General features: G+C 43.2%; 1 protein-coding gene across 2 annotated transcripts in view; it reads right to left on the reverse strand.

Moving 5' to 3' along the window:
- LOC306829791 (bifunctional heparan sulfate N-deacetylase/N-sulfotransferase 1-like) overlaps positions 1-14,906 on the reverse strand; it is a 47,040-nt gene continuing 32,134 nt past the window's right edge. For both annotated transcript variants that reach the window (XM_079352964.1, XM_079352963.1), the window contains exons 3-15: positions 13,209-13,691; positions 12,317-12,404; positions 11,741-11,895; positions 10,156-10,341; positions 9,022-9,150; positions 8,228-8,410; positions 7,758-7,854; positions 7,383-7,506; positions 5,853-6,027; positions 5,565-5,735; positions 5,240-5,349; positions 1,984-2,086; positions 1-1,864 (exon numbers count right to left, since the gene is read on the reverse strand). In XM_079352964.1, coding sequence (XP_079209090.1) covers positions 1,745-1,864; positions 1,984-2,086; positions 5,240-5,349; positions 5,565-5,735; positions 5,853-6,027; positions 7,383-7,506; positions 7,758-7,854; positions 8,228-8,410; positions 9,022-9,150; positions 10,156-10,341; positions 11,741-11,895; positions 12,317-12,404; positions 13,209-13,691 — 2,124 coding nt within the window. In that variant the 3' untranslated portion in view covers positions 1-1,744. The remainder of the gene's footprint in view (positions 1,865-1,983; positions 2,087-5,239; positions 5,350-5,564; positions 5,736-5,852; positions 6,028-7,382; positions 7,507-7,757; positions 7,855-8,227; positions 8,411-9,021; positions 9,151-10,155; positions 10,342-11,740; positions 11,896-12,316; positions 12,405-13,208; positions 13,692-14,906) is intronic.

Below are 14,906 nucleotides of genomic sequence, written 5' to 3' on the forward strand. Positions count from 1 at the left end.
TACTGAAAAATACAGTGGTGTTTTATTTGCAAATTAAAAAGCACCGACAATATTAGTTACACTGTAAAAATTATTGACAACAATTACAAATCTTTATCATACAGTCCAGGAGATTAGTACCATCATTGCTGTTATGTGTTATCACTTAATACTTTATATGGAGAGACTCAGTACCTGTGTACAATAGTTGGCAGTGAGAGGAAAAACAATCGTAGCGACACACCTCCGCACAATGAAATAATCCAAACTCCCCTCAGCACAGCACTGACATTTCACACTACAGGAATGGGCTGATGGAGAGTGTAAACCCAAACACATTCAATAATTTAGGTCTACTGAAGGTTGCGTTTTATGTACATTACAAAGTCAGGAAATAAGAGGACCGACATGTGCATTGTTATTACATCAGAACATTGTACAAAACTATTGCAGTAAGAGCAGCTTTTTGTTACCTATGCTTGACATCTAGTTGCAGTGATAACACCTTGACGTCTGGATGTTCTCTCCGGGCATACCATTGGGTTTTCCTGGCAACCTCATTTTCCTCCCAGAGACAGCCCCCCCACCCCTCCCCTCCCCAAGAACTCAACTTGTAACTGAATTACAACAAAATATAAGACAAAATATACAGTTCTGACAAAAACACACAAAAAAAGAACCCCCACAATAAACCAATGGTGAAAAGAGACTTGAAATGCACAATCCTGTTCTGTACACTTTCTGAATCTCACAGACCAGAGTGTTCAGTCGAACATACAGTAGCTAGCTTATGATCTTCCTCACAGATTGTAGCAGGATCCATGTCGGTAGTGTGCTTTCCAGTAACCTGTATGTTCTAAATTAATGCTCGCTTGAGTGCCTTAAATATTGTGCTTTCAACGTCTTTCCTATAGTTCCTGCTTCAGCCAGTTTGGATGGTCATGAAACTGACCACAGAGGAGGCTGAGCGTGTCAAGAATCACAAACCAGTCTACTGTACACTTTTTTTTTTAATACGAGAAAAATGAGCTAAGATGTTTAGTTTTGGTACATTCTACATCAATGCATTTGCCGTCAGCATTATAAAACGTTAAAAAGAATCTGAGAAAGGGAAAAAAAAAAAAAGAAAAAAAAAGAAAAAAAGAAGAACCCTCAAAAGTCCCTGTGGTGATATTTTTAAATGAAGATTCTGTCCTGGCACTTGTAAATGCAATAACTAGATTCTACCAAGGCTTATTGAGTAAGGCTACGACATGCAGCCTGAGTCAAGACTCCAGATGTCCCGTTCTCTACTTACATCAAAGGCATCTAAAGCCAATGTCTCTCAGCCATGCTGCCGTCAATGTAAATGCTTGTTTTCAATCCAAACAGCACATCTCATACATGGAGACTCAGGTCATGTGTTCCTTCTATTCCACCTGTTTCTCCAAATTGTTCTCCTCTTTGATTTTCAAGATGAATTCCATGCAAAGCAGAGGAGATTGAATTCAGGAGAGCAAAGGCTGATTATCAAACACTGAGCCTTTCCTTCTTCCGCAGGACACAGTGGAGGGCCATCATTGTGGTCCTGGTTTGTCCTGCAGGGGAGTGACCCGCCCAGGGAGCTACTGAAACCACCATTCGCTGTGTTGGTCGCGTGGGAAGATCACAGTTAAAGTCAAACTCTGACATGTCGAAGATCCCTTGCAGTTTTTACAGGTCTCTCCCAGCAGGCCGAGCGGAGGTTCATCACACGGAGCTCTGATCTCCTCCCCCTGTGATGCTGCTACCTGGTGTGGACCAGCTCCTCTCTGAGCCAGCTGGGCAGCGGCTGACCCATCCTGTAGAGCAGCTTGGACAGCTCAATGTTGTGATCCCTGTAGTAATCCCTGAGGAACCCCTGGGACTGCAAGAGAGAAAACTATGTCAGATGAAAAAGCACAACAACAACCCAAAACAATAATAAAAATATAGTTATTAAACGTAAGCAGTTTCTAAAAGCAAAAGTCTTTCTGATGATGTTACCTCAGGGTCCATGTCAGGGTACCTGCGCCCTTTACTCTTTCCCAAACACTTAGTCTTTCCTCCCTCCAGCAGCTGACACCAGAAGCCTTTCTTAGGGTCAAACCTGAAAATAATAGACAATTTATTGTCAATAACAGAGTACTCAGGGGATTGAGAGGATTCGAGGAGGCTTCATTGTCAATTCAGACACATGTGCTACATGAATGTGAAGGTGACAGTGCCTGCAGCAAGGTGGCAGAAAACTACCGTAACAACGGTCCATGAAAACTGACTGAATGAATGAAATGGGGGAAAAAAAATACAATACAAACACACAGCACAAAAGAAAAAGAAAAAAAAGCACATTAAACACACTAAAGCATCACATGACTAAAAGAGGGATTTCAGAAGCAAGTGAGATAAAGCGCTGAGTGTACATTCTGTATAATCAGAGCTGGTTAAGCAGCAGGATGCTGCAGGGTACAAACGATGTCTCTTTTAGTCCTCATCCTGGTCATTCTGTACCTGCGCCCTGAGGTCAAGAGTTCATACTCTGAGGGTCAGCTGTGATCTTGAAGGCTGAAGTCTGTCAGGTCACAAATGCAGCACATTTACTTCCCAGTTATCTTGCTGCCTAGTTTAACAACCTTGTCCAGTTTGTTTTTTGTGTGAGGACAGTGCTCCTCCCCAACACCGAATACAAAAGGTCAACAGACTTTCACTAGAACTTTTGTAAAATAGTTTCAGCATTGAGTTGGCAACATTCAAATTTCTAAGTTTCCTTAAAAAAAAAAGAAGAAAAAAAAAGAGTTGCTGTTGAGCGTGCCAAGATGCTTATACTCCTGTACAATTTCAATTTCTGTGTCCTTCATGTTTACAGGGGAAAAGAGACGACTACCTTCTACAATCAATGATCATTTCTTTAGTTTTCTCTGTATTTGAAATCAAAGAGTTAGCAGAGCACCAATTCTATAAGTGGTCTATCTCAGCTCTGTGATTGGTCTCATTGTCTTTTAAAAGACTTATCAGAGCAACATCAATGAATTAACTTAAAGTTATCCTTATGACTTCTCCAGTCATTGGTATATAAAGGGAACAACACAGGTGAGAGGATGCACCCTTGTGGTACCCCAGTGACAGTGCTAACTCCTGAGGAGCTTTTCCCATGAATAATAACAAACCGTTTCCTTTCAGAAAGGAAGTTATGAATCGATCTCACAAGGCTGTGCTTGACTCTTCTACTACACAGCTTCACAGCCTGTAGTTCTGCTTAAACAGTGTTAAAAGCAGATGAAAAATCAGCAAACGGTATACGCACGTAGGATGATGGTGTCTCAGAGTGTCGATACACTTGGTATGCAAATTGTAAGGAATCCATTTGACTGTTTGTTTCAGACCTTAAGTGAGATAAAGCAATGCACTCGGAACATTTCATAACAACTGATGTCAGAACGACGGGTCTAAAATCGTTGAATTGAGAGGGGCATGTCTCTCATCTCTCTTTTTTTGGTAATGGGATCATTTTAGATTTTTCCCAAGAACTGGGAATTACTTGTGAATTTAACCAAGCCTGAAAAAGTTTTGTAAACACAGGCCCTAACTGCTTATAGTATTGTTTAAGTGTATTATCGTCCAACCTATTCGGGCCAATGGATTTCCTCACATTTAACTCTGAGAAGGCAAACTGCACTTCCTCGGTTGTTACCTGAACAGGAGTGCCATCTTTTATCCAGTCTGCCTCGGGCTCCAATGTGGATTGACAATCAGTCTCATATCGCGCAAAGAAGTTGTTTACGCCATTGGCAAATTGAATTGTATTATATGAAGCATTATTCTGCTCAGAGTTCAGTTTTAATTCCATGCCACGCCTCCCTTCTGTTGTTGTCTGTAAGCGGTTGCTCAACTTTAACTTTGTAGTTCCTTTTCAATCTCTTTGCTTTAGTTTCCCTTTATGTCTGTCACTTATCTTAAAGGTGCATTCTTATTCAATTAAAAGCTTTTTTATCTCTCCAGTAACCCAGGGTTTAGTGTTTGCAAAGGTTTTTGTTTGTTTTGTAGGGAGCGCATTGTCTACACAGAGATTTATGTAAGAAGTTACTGCATCAGTATGCTCATTTATCTGCATTCAAACACTTCCCAATTGGTACATTCAAAACAGCCTTTTAAAGCGAGCACACTGTCCTCACCCCACACTTTAACAGAAGTGTAGCAGATACATAGTATCATGGTCAGATGCATTTTTTTTTTTTTTTGCTTCCAGATTCTGAACATGCTGGTAAATTGTCTCACGAGCAGAATTATAGTTTGCATCTCGGGGGATATAAACCAATGTCACGAAAATCTGTCCAAAATTCCCGTGGTGAATACGTAGGCCTGAGTGAAAGTGAGAGGAGCTCAACATCAGCCGTGTTTACTGCATGACTCACGATGTGGTGTTTGCACTATTTGCTGTTTTGCGTAGAAGCACACGCCCCCCTCCGATTGTTTTCCCCGTAGCCTGCTGATCTCTGTCCAAGCGTATCGGTGTTCCAAATCCCGGAGGTGAGAGACTGTTGTTATCAACTGAAGCGTTCAGTGTCTCTGTATTCATACAGATGTTGCACACAGGCATGAAGTTCGTCCATCTTATTTCTCAGAGATCTTACGTTGGATAAGGTTATTGTTGGGAGTGCAGGTTTTGACCCCCCCCCCCCACTTGCTCTCCGGCTTCTACTGCATATTGGAGGCAGGGATTGCTCCGCCTTCCGCAGGCATTCAACCGCAAAGTCAGGTGTTGGTATCCAGGGCTGACAAGGCGCTCACTGAGCCAAGGGGAGGAGCTCCTCCCTCCCGTAGATAATGATCGACTGTCTGCTCAAAACAAGTTTGACAACGATCCATAAAAAAACAGCAGCAATGGTCCTGATTTACAGATGATGGCTGACATCCTCAGTTACCACACTGATGCCTCGTTTAAAAAAAAAAAAAGCCGCCATTAAGACAGACTGGAACGTTTAAAAACAGCCGCAGAGCAGCGCCACATCCACACAGGCGCAATCTGTTCTTAAAGGAGAAGTTGTTTTTTTTTTCTTCAACAAACAGACACTTCCACTCCTAATCTAGCAGAAATGAGCACACTACATAAACCATAAACCTACTAGTTTGAAACCAGTTTGTTCAACATCACATACGGGGGGGAAAAAAAGAACAACAATTCATACGGCCTGTGGATTCTCAAATTATGGAGTCATTATAAGAACCAATCAGGAATTTAGAGAGTTTATGATTTCATACTCACGCTAGGATCTTGTGGTAGTTGATGACGTTGACCAGGCCCAAATATTTCTGGATCTTATCCATGATGGAAGCAGGCTCGGTCTTCAACATTTGCCCATCCAGGACCAACAACTGGGTAGGACACACAAAGAACCAATTGTCATGATAATTACTGTGACAGAAAATGTATATAAATCACAATATATAACACACACGCCTCATAGGAAGCCAATCATGTATTTATTTTTCTAAACAGGATACTCTTGAGAGAAGTTTGTCGGTATGAAAAAAAGTAACACTGTCATTGGTATATGAGCCGCCCATCATGATGTGCATGAATACTTTACCTGGCTGGAGTGGTAAAAGTTTAGCCAACGCTCCAGGTGGACTGCGTACCAGCCAGGAACCAGACAGCGATTCTGGAGGACCCGAAGTCTGACTGGAGAGTCGTGGCCCGCAGTGATGACATCATGGAAGGAGTACTTCAACGCCACCGGGTCATCGTGGGCTCTTTGGTGCTGTGGGGTGGGCCGAAAAAATGAGCAGAGTCTCTTGAATATATTATCTTTAACAAGGTACTCGTTCAGATATGACCAGTAAAACAGCAGGTGGTGTGACACTTGTATTGCTCTCACCTGGTACCAAGAATAGGCCCTGTCTGCTGGGTTGATGAGAATGGTGATGATCTTGGCTTTGGGCAGGAGAGCCGCAGCCCTCTGAGCAGCCACCTCAGAGTCAAAGTAGTTGGCACTCTTCTCAAAGTAGTAGTCTGAACTGGTGTTGGAGGGCAGAGGGAAGTACTCCATGTACCTGACACACACACACACACACACACATACACACACACACACAAACAAACAAACAAACAAACATGCAAAGTGTTAGGAGCAGCGGGAGTTGATCTGGTCCAATTTGCTCTCCGTAGACACGGATGATTTCTCTGCATGCTGTGTGGGCGGTCGACCACGTGCAGCGGCTTATGACTTTACAGAGAAACAGCAACCACACGGTAAAATGCTAATATTTGGCTAGCGCGCTCGCATCAGTGGGAAGCTTGCCAAGTAAACGATGAGCGGTGATGCACAAAGCTTCTTCTTGATGCAAGTTTTAAATAATTTAACTCCTCAAAAACATGACTCACTGAGTGTGTTAATGCTCATTGTATTTCTGGTTTGCTCTTGAAGATTTAACTGTTGAAGAAACTGTTGTTGCATGTTGCTTTGGCAGCATTTGCTTTCTTGATTACGGCTGAAGCTGCCCTTTATAGTCAGCTACAATTCAATGTTACGCCAAAGTTGTTCTTTTTACACTTGGTTATCTGCATTCCTTACTTTATAGGGGAAGATGATGTCAGGTTGAGAAGCCTGCTGATTGTTTAATGAGATTATATCTATTAGTATTAAAACAACCACGAGTCCTTGAAACTGTACGGTTCCTTTTTCCTGTTCTGTGATGTTTCACCTGAACTTCCCACACAAACTTTATGAGCATTATTCTTATATTCCTAAATGGTTCAAGTTGTAATCTATCAGGATTTACAACTTCCCCATGAAGAAACATTTTTATCTTATTACACCAGTGTTTCATCATCATCAACATTTATTTCATGTTTTTTTACACAAGCCTCCACTAATGAGTGCCCACAGGAGTTAATGCTTTTTCTTTTTTTTAGCACTAATATCCACAGACACTTTTTTTTTGTGCGTTTTCATGTGGAGATTAGAAATGCTAAATTATTAGGCTTAGAGTACATCGTTTCAATGTCTAATGCCGCGATACGGCAGAAGCCTGGTGCCTACAGTCATTACAGCCCTCAATAAAAATCAACCTCAGTCCCAATCCCCGGTCCCCCCATAACATATGCACTGTATGTCCTGTCACTGTATGTCCTGTTGTCCCACATGTATCCCCCTGTGTTCACCCTCTGTCGGCGCGCTGCCCTTAAAACTGTATACTGGTGAAAAAGAATTTCCCCTCGGGGACAATAAAATAAAAAGTCTAAAAGTCTAAAAGGTCAAAGAAGAGAGATGATAAGCTCGCTCAGAGGAGGTTTAAAGCAATAAAAAAAAAAACATAATACCGTACACATCAAATCAAAGAGCAATTACATCATTTCATGTTGTGATGAGAAACAATTACTGATGTAGAGCTTTGAGCTTTCTCACCAGTCGATGCCTCGGTGGTAGTTGTGTCCGTTGAAGAACTGGATCTCCTCGAAGGTCTCTTTACTCGGGTAGTTACTGGTCAGGTCAGGGTGCATGCCCAGAAACAAATACAGAGCGGTTGTCCCTGCGAGAAAGAACACATAGTTAAGACAATAAAAACAAATGCATCTAAAGATTAGAATAAGAGCTTTGGGAGAGCGCATTATTATTAATACAGCCACAAAGAAGTCTACAAAGAGCACTGTTATATTACTGGAACTATTCTTGCATCAGTCATATAAACCTTTCAAACATGACATGACTGCTCATAAACCTCTGAGGCGATTCATTTTAAATTCTCCCTGTAGGGGGTGCTAAAACACCGCAGCTCCTCACCTGTCTTCTGAGGCCCGATGACGAGCAGTTTGGGGAAGCGGTCACATGTTTTCTCTTTTGACCAGATGTCCTTGTGCCTTTTGTCCTCACAAGGATCCTGTAGCCGCAAAAAAAAAAGATAAACAATGGTCCGTTGTAAGGATGGCTTCTACAGAATGCTAACACTTTCAAACTGAAGAGAAAGCAGGCCATCTTTGTTTGCTTTCCTCGGTCGGTCAAACAATACTGTAAACAAAGGAGGGGCCTTAAATAAAGCTGCCCAATCAACGACTGAACAAATGATTTATAGTGGACTCATTCATATAAAAGCTCGTACAGTATAATGTCATATCTAAAGAGATAAAAATGTCAGCCATGATGTTTCAGCACAGCAGCCAATAAGGGTCATAAAACACAAGCAGTTATGGTACGGTGGCATAAAGAGTTAAATGTGCAAACAAAAACAAAGTTCATCAGCATGTGAGGCCGACCTGCCACAGAGGATCCCTCTCGGAGGGGAACAGGCTGAAGTATTTGTGAGCCAGCTGAACAGGTGGAAGCGTCTGCATCTTCAGGTTGGTCCACGTCTGGACGAACATCATGAGGGTCTTGAAGGTGTACAGGCCGAGGCGATCGTTCCCGTAGTTGGACAGATGGGTCATGAAGATGCTAATCTGTAAACGGGAAAGAGCGATGTGCGAAATAAGTGATGAGTGTAATAACCTACGACTGGCACACTCTCAGACTTATGTTCCATAGTATTTGCAGACACATAATGCAAAACTATACACCACACTTGCCTTTTTAAATGCAATGTGATTTTTTTGTCACATGAGTCCTGTTCATTTTTAAACAATTTATCTTTTTTTTTTTTTCACTGCTGGTCGGATTAAATTTAAATAAAATGTCCTCATCAAATAGCTTAATCATTCAGGCTGCTTGTTCCAAACTTTAGACGTGTTTTGCTTTTACAAAGGCAGACAGAGAAAGAACAGTCCTCGTCTACACTGCTCTCATTATAAATCAACAACATGTGTGTCAGGTAGAGACATAAAAGATGTTTTTATCATCTGGTAACAAACCATGGGGAGAACACTTTCACGTCGCTTTTCTCCTCGTTTAAAAAACAAACAAACAAAAAAAACCACTCGTATAATTCTTTAGAAAAAGAGACACATAATGCAGACATTCATTTTCCTGTCCTTTACTTCACATCACAAGTTGAAGGGCTTTTACAGAGTCCGAGAGACAAAAGCGGAGCTGTGTCGATGTCAGTTTGACTCACCGGGTTCAGGAGGACTGTGAGGAAGAGTTCTCCTCCGTTGATGAGCTTGTCCAGCTCATTGGGGCTGCCTGGGTAGTCTTTGTAGAAGATGGTGTGTGTGAAAAGACCACACGTCTGCCTGGGCAGCACCTGTGAAATAAACAAATACAAAGTTACAAAGAGGAAGAAAAAAATATATATCGCAGGCATTAAACTAAAATCACAAAGAAATGAGCTCAGACGCACACACACACACACACACACAAAAAAAAAAAAAACACAAACACGCAAAGCACCACAGAGAGCAGAACTGTCAGCACTCCAGGCAGTTACCCCACACATTGTTTGCTTTCAATAACATTCATATTATGCAGCTCATCTAGCCAAAACAAACCTCTTATTCACTCTGAGTCTATATGGAAATTCATGGAAATGCGTTTACAGTTTGGAGTGTCGGGGGAACTGAATATCAATCATCAGTAAGCAGTGGAGACCGTCCATTCAGACGGCGCTATCTCAAGGACGGGAACACAGCTCTGAGACCACACAGGCCGGCTGAATGCCAACACTACAAAGGAACTGGACTGAGGCAGCCCTGTTTTCTATCAGCGCTGAAGGTCAGCCGGGGAAAGAAATAGATAGGATTTCCCCCCCTTCTTTTGAACTACTTGAATATAATCTCTTCAACTTTAATTCTGCGTCTCATAACTTTATTATGCAGCACCGCCTAGCTGCGTGAAGCTGAAAGGAGCGCGCGGTTTCTCTGGTTGTTGACATTTCGGTGATTGGTTTTATGGAGACACTTGCTATGCCAGAAGTGTCGGTCTCAGTTATGATGCAGCAGGCTGCTAGGCAGTGCTACTCAGAGGGGTGACTCATGCAAGACCTGACTACATCATCATCTCCCAGCCTGTAGAAGGATACCCAGCTAAACTAATGAGACGATTGCCTTTCTGAGGACTTCTGCCATAAATGAGTTTCTGGAAATGTTCAGGGACAACACTTTGGTAAAGTACAAGAAGAGAGAAAAAACTGTGAAAGGGATCATTGGCTGAAAGGTAATAGATGACAAGAAGCCAAGTGAAAACACTGGGCCGCAGGTGGCTAGATAATGAGGCTGCATGGATGTTCAGCGTGTACGAAAAGTGATCTTACACTTATGCCGCTGTGGATGAAACCACGGCGGAAGCGGGCGGGCTTCAGGTGCGGGTACTCCTCTGTGCTGGTCACCTTGATGCCCCACACCTTCTTCCAGGCGTCGTACAGCTGAATGTGTACTGGGTACACGCCAGAGTGGTGAGGTGCTACCGCGTAGCCCATGTTAGTGGGGATCCCGTGTTCCTAAAGAAAGAAAATACGTTTAAAAAAAAAAAAAAAAAGACCTACTGGTACTATACAGGCGTGAGTTGTTAGTTTTTTTTCTATTTCGCCTTTTTTGACAATGAGGAGGAGCGAGTGGGTAAGATATGCTCTTCAGATGCCTCATGTCTTCAGAAGATTTTTTTTGGTTTAAGATGTTGGCCTTAAACATAAAACATACACACATATACATATTGCACTTTTCTCCCTAAGTCTATTGAAATCTAAATAACTCGGCCTGAATCCATCACATGTTGATCTAAACTTTATGTGAGGAAGGAACTGCCATACTACTTTAGAAGTGCTATATAGGATGTTGGATACGGTGGAAGATGATCACTTTTTAAAGAGGGAATTATAAAAAATAAATAAGGCTTTAGTTATGGTTTTATTATGCTTTTATTATATAGACAGGACAGTGGACAGTGAGAGAGATCAGGGAGAAAGAGAGTGAGGAATGATATGTGGGACGGACTTAAAGGACTGTGACCTTCGGACATGGCTACCAGCCCAAATCACTACATTTATATAGATGGCTTGTACAGTTGTTTCCACACTTCTGACAACTATTAAACACTGAAGGGGACACTTCGGAAGAAGAAATGTGAAAACAAAGCCATTTGCTGATCTGTTACATCAATGTCTTTACGCTGCTGCTGACCATGTTTGAGTTTCTTCCTTTTGTTTGTAGTTGTTCTTGTGTGTTTTTCTCGCTCACACATTTAATGTCAAGTTAATGTCAAATGTCTCTGAGAAATGATTTGGATTGCTGTTTTTCGTTAAATAAATATTTATACACTAAAATAATTTGGAGACTATCATTAGAACTCAACAAGTGTCAGGAGGTGAGAAGAAGACCATCCTTGAGTTTTTTTATGAAATGAAACCACATTATGGACATCACTTTGGATAATACCTCGTCAGTGATTTTTGTTCATTCATATTCACAATAACCAGTAGCTTTTTATAGGTAGAGGAGCAGACAGCATGTCCTTCTTTTTGTTTTGGTTGCTGACACGGCTTCACGTGTCATTTTGTCAACAGGCAAACGCTCCGCACAGACTGAACGGGAGGAGACGTGATGCGTTGCTGACTGAGATGAGCACTGAGGGGACGGTAAAACATTAAAGAGACCAGCGGATCGTTTCTAATAACCAACTATCTAATAACCGAAGCTGTAGGCGAGACCTCCAAGGTAACCACTCCCGCCCTGTCCTCTCGTTGGGCAGAAAAGGTAACATCAGTGTCTCGTCTCTGTATGACCGATGAAGGAGATGTTTTAAATAGTGTTTCCTGTTTTTAAGTATCAAAACCTACCGGGACTCAAATCTAACAAGTCCAGTAAGAACGAAGATCGGCCCTGAGACCCCCCGTGACTCACCATGGCAAACTTCTTGTTGAGCAACATCTGCTCGGCCAGCACAGACTGGTTGTGAAAAAGATGGGGCTGCATGTGGCTCCACATGTGAGGGAACCACCAGAACTCCTTCACATAGGAGAGCAGCAGGTCATCTCCCAGGTCCTCCTCATCAGAACCTAGACCGGAGGGAGGGAGGGAGGGAAAGAGAGAGAGAGAGAGAGAGAGAGAGAGTGAGAGAGAAAAAAGAGAGAGGGAGAGGGAGGGAGAGAGAGGAAGAGAGAGAGAGAGAGAGAGAGAGAGAGAGAGACAGAGAAAAAAGAGGCAGAGGGAGAGAGAGAGGAAGAGTGTGTGAGAGAGCAAGAGGGAGGGGAGCAAGTGGTGATTGGAAAAGAGGAAATTGAGAGTGAAAGAATGGCCAAAGACAAAAAAAAAGAAAAAGAAAATGGGGTCAGTGTTAAGAAAGAGGAAATGAAAATCAGAACGAGAACATTTGAAACGCATTGAGAGACGTACAATAACTTCACCCTCTGAACAATGTCATGTGTTTCAGTGCGTGCTATAATCTCTGCTCGAGTTGACAGCAGCCCAGCTTCTTACCGGCGTGAAAGAATTTTCCTGAGAAGCCCAGATTGAAGGTGAAGTTGGGCACGTGCGTGCGCAGCTCCTTTTGTGTCTCCAGCAGGGCCTGAAACAGTGGGAGGAAGAGAAGAGTGAGTCAGTGCACGTTGAGCTCACGCTGGTGCACCAGCGCCTTTAATGAGGAAGCGCGAACACCCCGCACACGCGTGCCCACATACATATTTCATTCTGCAAGTTTCTTTTTTTTTTTTTTTCTTCAGTAAACATCCAACATCCATTCCCAGTTGCCTCACTCCTCTTTTTTCATTCCGTTTGATTTTTTTTTCTTCCTCCCTCTCTCCTCTGATTCGGGTGTTTGTTTCATTTGATCTCGGCGCTGGATCGGACTCGCGGCGCACACCCTCGCTCACTTTTCTCCATCTTGTCAGGGTGTGATACCATCCTAAAAGCTTGCCGTTTTGCTGCCGTGTGGAGGCCCTTGATGCTTCTTGCATAGTTTTCTCTTCCGCACTCTCTGCCTCTACATATGAGGAGGGCCTGTTCTGCTCCGGGGGGGGGGGGGGGGGGAAACGACGACGCAGGCACGGAGCTTTTCAACATTCTTTGTATGTCTCTGGGCCCCTGAAATATTCATCGCAGTGGAGCTTGTGTGACAGTATGAGCAGTGGGGCTTGTCAGCTTTGAGCGGCCTACTGGGACGAACGCATTGAAAAGGAGAAGAGGAGCGAGAAGAAGGGCTTTCTGGTAGACTGGCAGGGGGACAGCGCATGCTATGTGTGAGGCAATTTTTTTTTATATAATCGTCAAAGGGCCGCTGAAAAACACCCGTTTATGAATAAATAAGGCGGTTCAGTTTCTACTCTGACAAAAAAAAGTTTCCTTTCCTTCGACACGCACGCACAAATCTCACCTTCACATCCGGCACCTTCATGCGCGTGCCCTCCTTGCCGACGAAGATGTCGTCGATGTCGACCAGGACGTAGCGCTCCAGAGACAACGAGAGCCTCTTCCCCGTCAGGAAGGCCACGGCGTCCACAAAGACCAGCTTGTGCAGCCAGAAGACCAGGTTGTTGCCGAACAGGACCCTCTGGATGCCGTCGTGCAGTCCCAGGTCCTGCACCACTGACGGGAGGAGAGCGGCGTTCTGCCCCATGGACGCGACGCTCTCAGCCGATTGGGTCTTGGCCAGCAGCACCGGCTCGTAGGTGGAGTGGTTGGACTGGAAGACGGTCCAGTCGTCCCCGGGGAGCGGACCTGGCAGGGGCTGGCCTGATCGAGTGATGAAGAGCAGCGGGGACTTGGGGTTGACGGTGCAGTCCTTCAGACCCAAGTTGGAGTGAAGAAAGAGAGGGAAGCCTTTGAGCTGTGCGCTCAGGAGACTGTTTTCATTGGCCTGATCGACGGGGAGAGAAGAGAGACAGAAACACCTCAGATTCGTCAGACACCAGAGGGATGAAGACGGAGACGTATTAGACGCATCATTCCCTCATTTCTCCGCTCATGTGTGAAATAAGGAATGTCAGGCGTACTCAAAAGGCAAAAAGGCTTCTACCTGCTACGCTCAATCTGCTGAACGCTGAGAAGGCCGTCAGACTGAAGAGCCTCCCGCTGTGTGCTCGAAGACACGACGACTGGCGCTTCACTGATTATTCATCAAAATTTCCACTCGCAAAATTCCTCATTCTTCAAATCTCTCACACCCCAACTTCCACAGATAAGCGAGTCATCCATCTGCCTCAAGTTGTACTTAAAATGTCTCCACTGTATGTGTGTGTGTGTGTGTGTGATTTTAAAGAAATGAATATTCAACATTGAAACAATAAACCGCACATTTATCGTTCAGTGTTGTCGTCTCTGACTTTCTTTTCAACTTGTGTTAGAAAAAAACAAACCTTTATGCTGAATGTGTCTTAAAAAAAAAAAATTGACAACTTAACTGAACGTATGTGCGATTAATTATTAATGTCGTCTCTCTCATTTTGGCCTTTATTGAAATGTATTTAAGGTAGTAAACTTTTCTGTGCCACATAAAGTCCTTTAAAATATTTGAGACGGGGGACAAAAAGTGGAAATCACCTAAAGTATCGTTATTGCGACCAAATAAGGGAACCTCTCCGTTATTATCAGGGTATGTTCTTTTCATTCAAACACGCAATTCTTTGGAAAAAAAACAAACAAAATACACACTCAAACCCTTTTATAGGGCCATTAATCCTGAAGAGATGAAACACTTTCTAACAAACTGTTAGAGTAACTAAATATTAACGGGGCTTTGGAAGGCTTCAGTCATTCAAATAGATGAAAAAAAAAAAAACCTTTCTGCATTTCTGTTCCACTTCATCTTGCATGCATCAGCCTGATAGGATCTGATACGTTTATATACTGAAGTGAAAAAAACAACAACAACAATGTTACTGTCAACAGTTTGGTTCAGAGAGCAGAGCAGCCGTCGTTTCGTGTCAGGTCTCACCCTCTCTCCTCTCCTCACCTTCTCCTCCACCACCTACCATCCCTGCAACGACATCCATGCCTTCATATCTCTCTTTCTATATTCTCTCCATGCCTCCAGGATGCTGATTAAAACCACAAGACCCAAAAACAGGCCTTG

Source organism: Symphodus melops, assembly GCF_947650265.1.
Source record: "Symphodus melops genome assembly, chromosome: 9".
Lineage (NCBI taxonomy): Eukaryota > Metazoa > Chordata > Actinopteri > Labriformes > Labridae > Symphodus > Symphodus melops.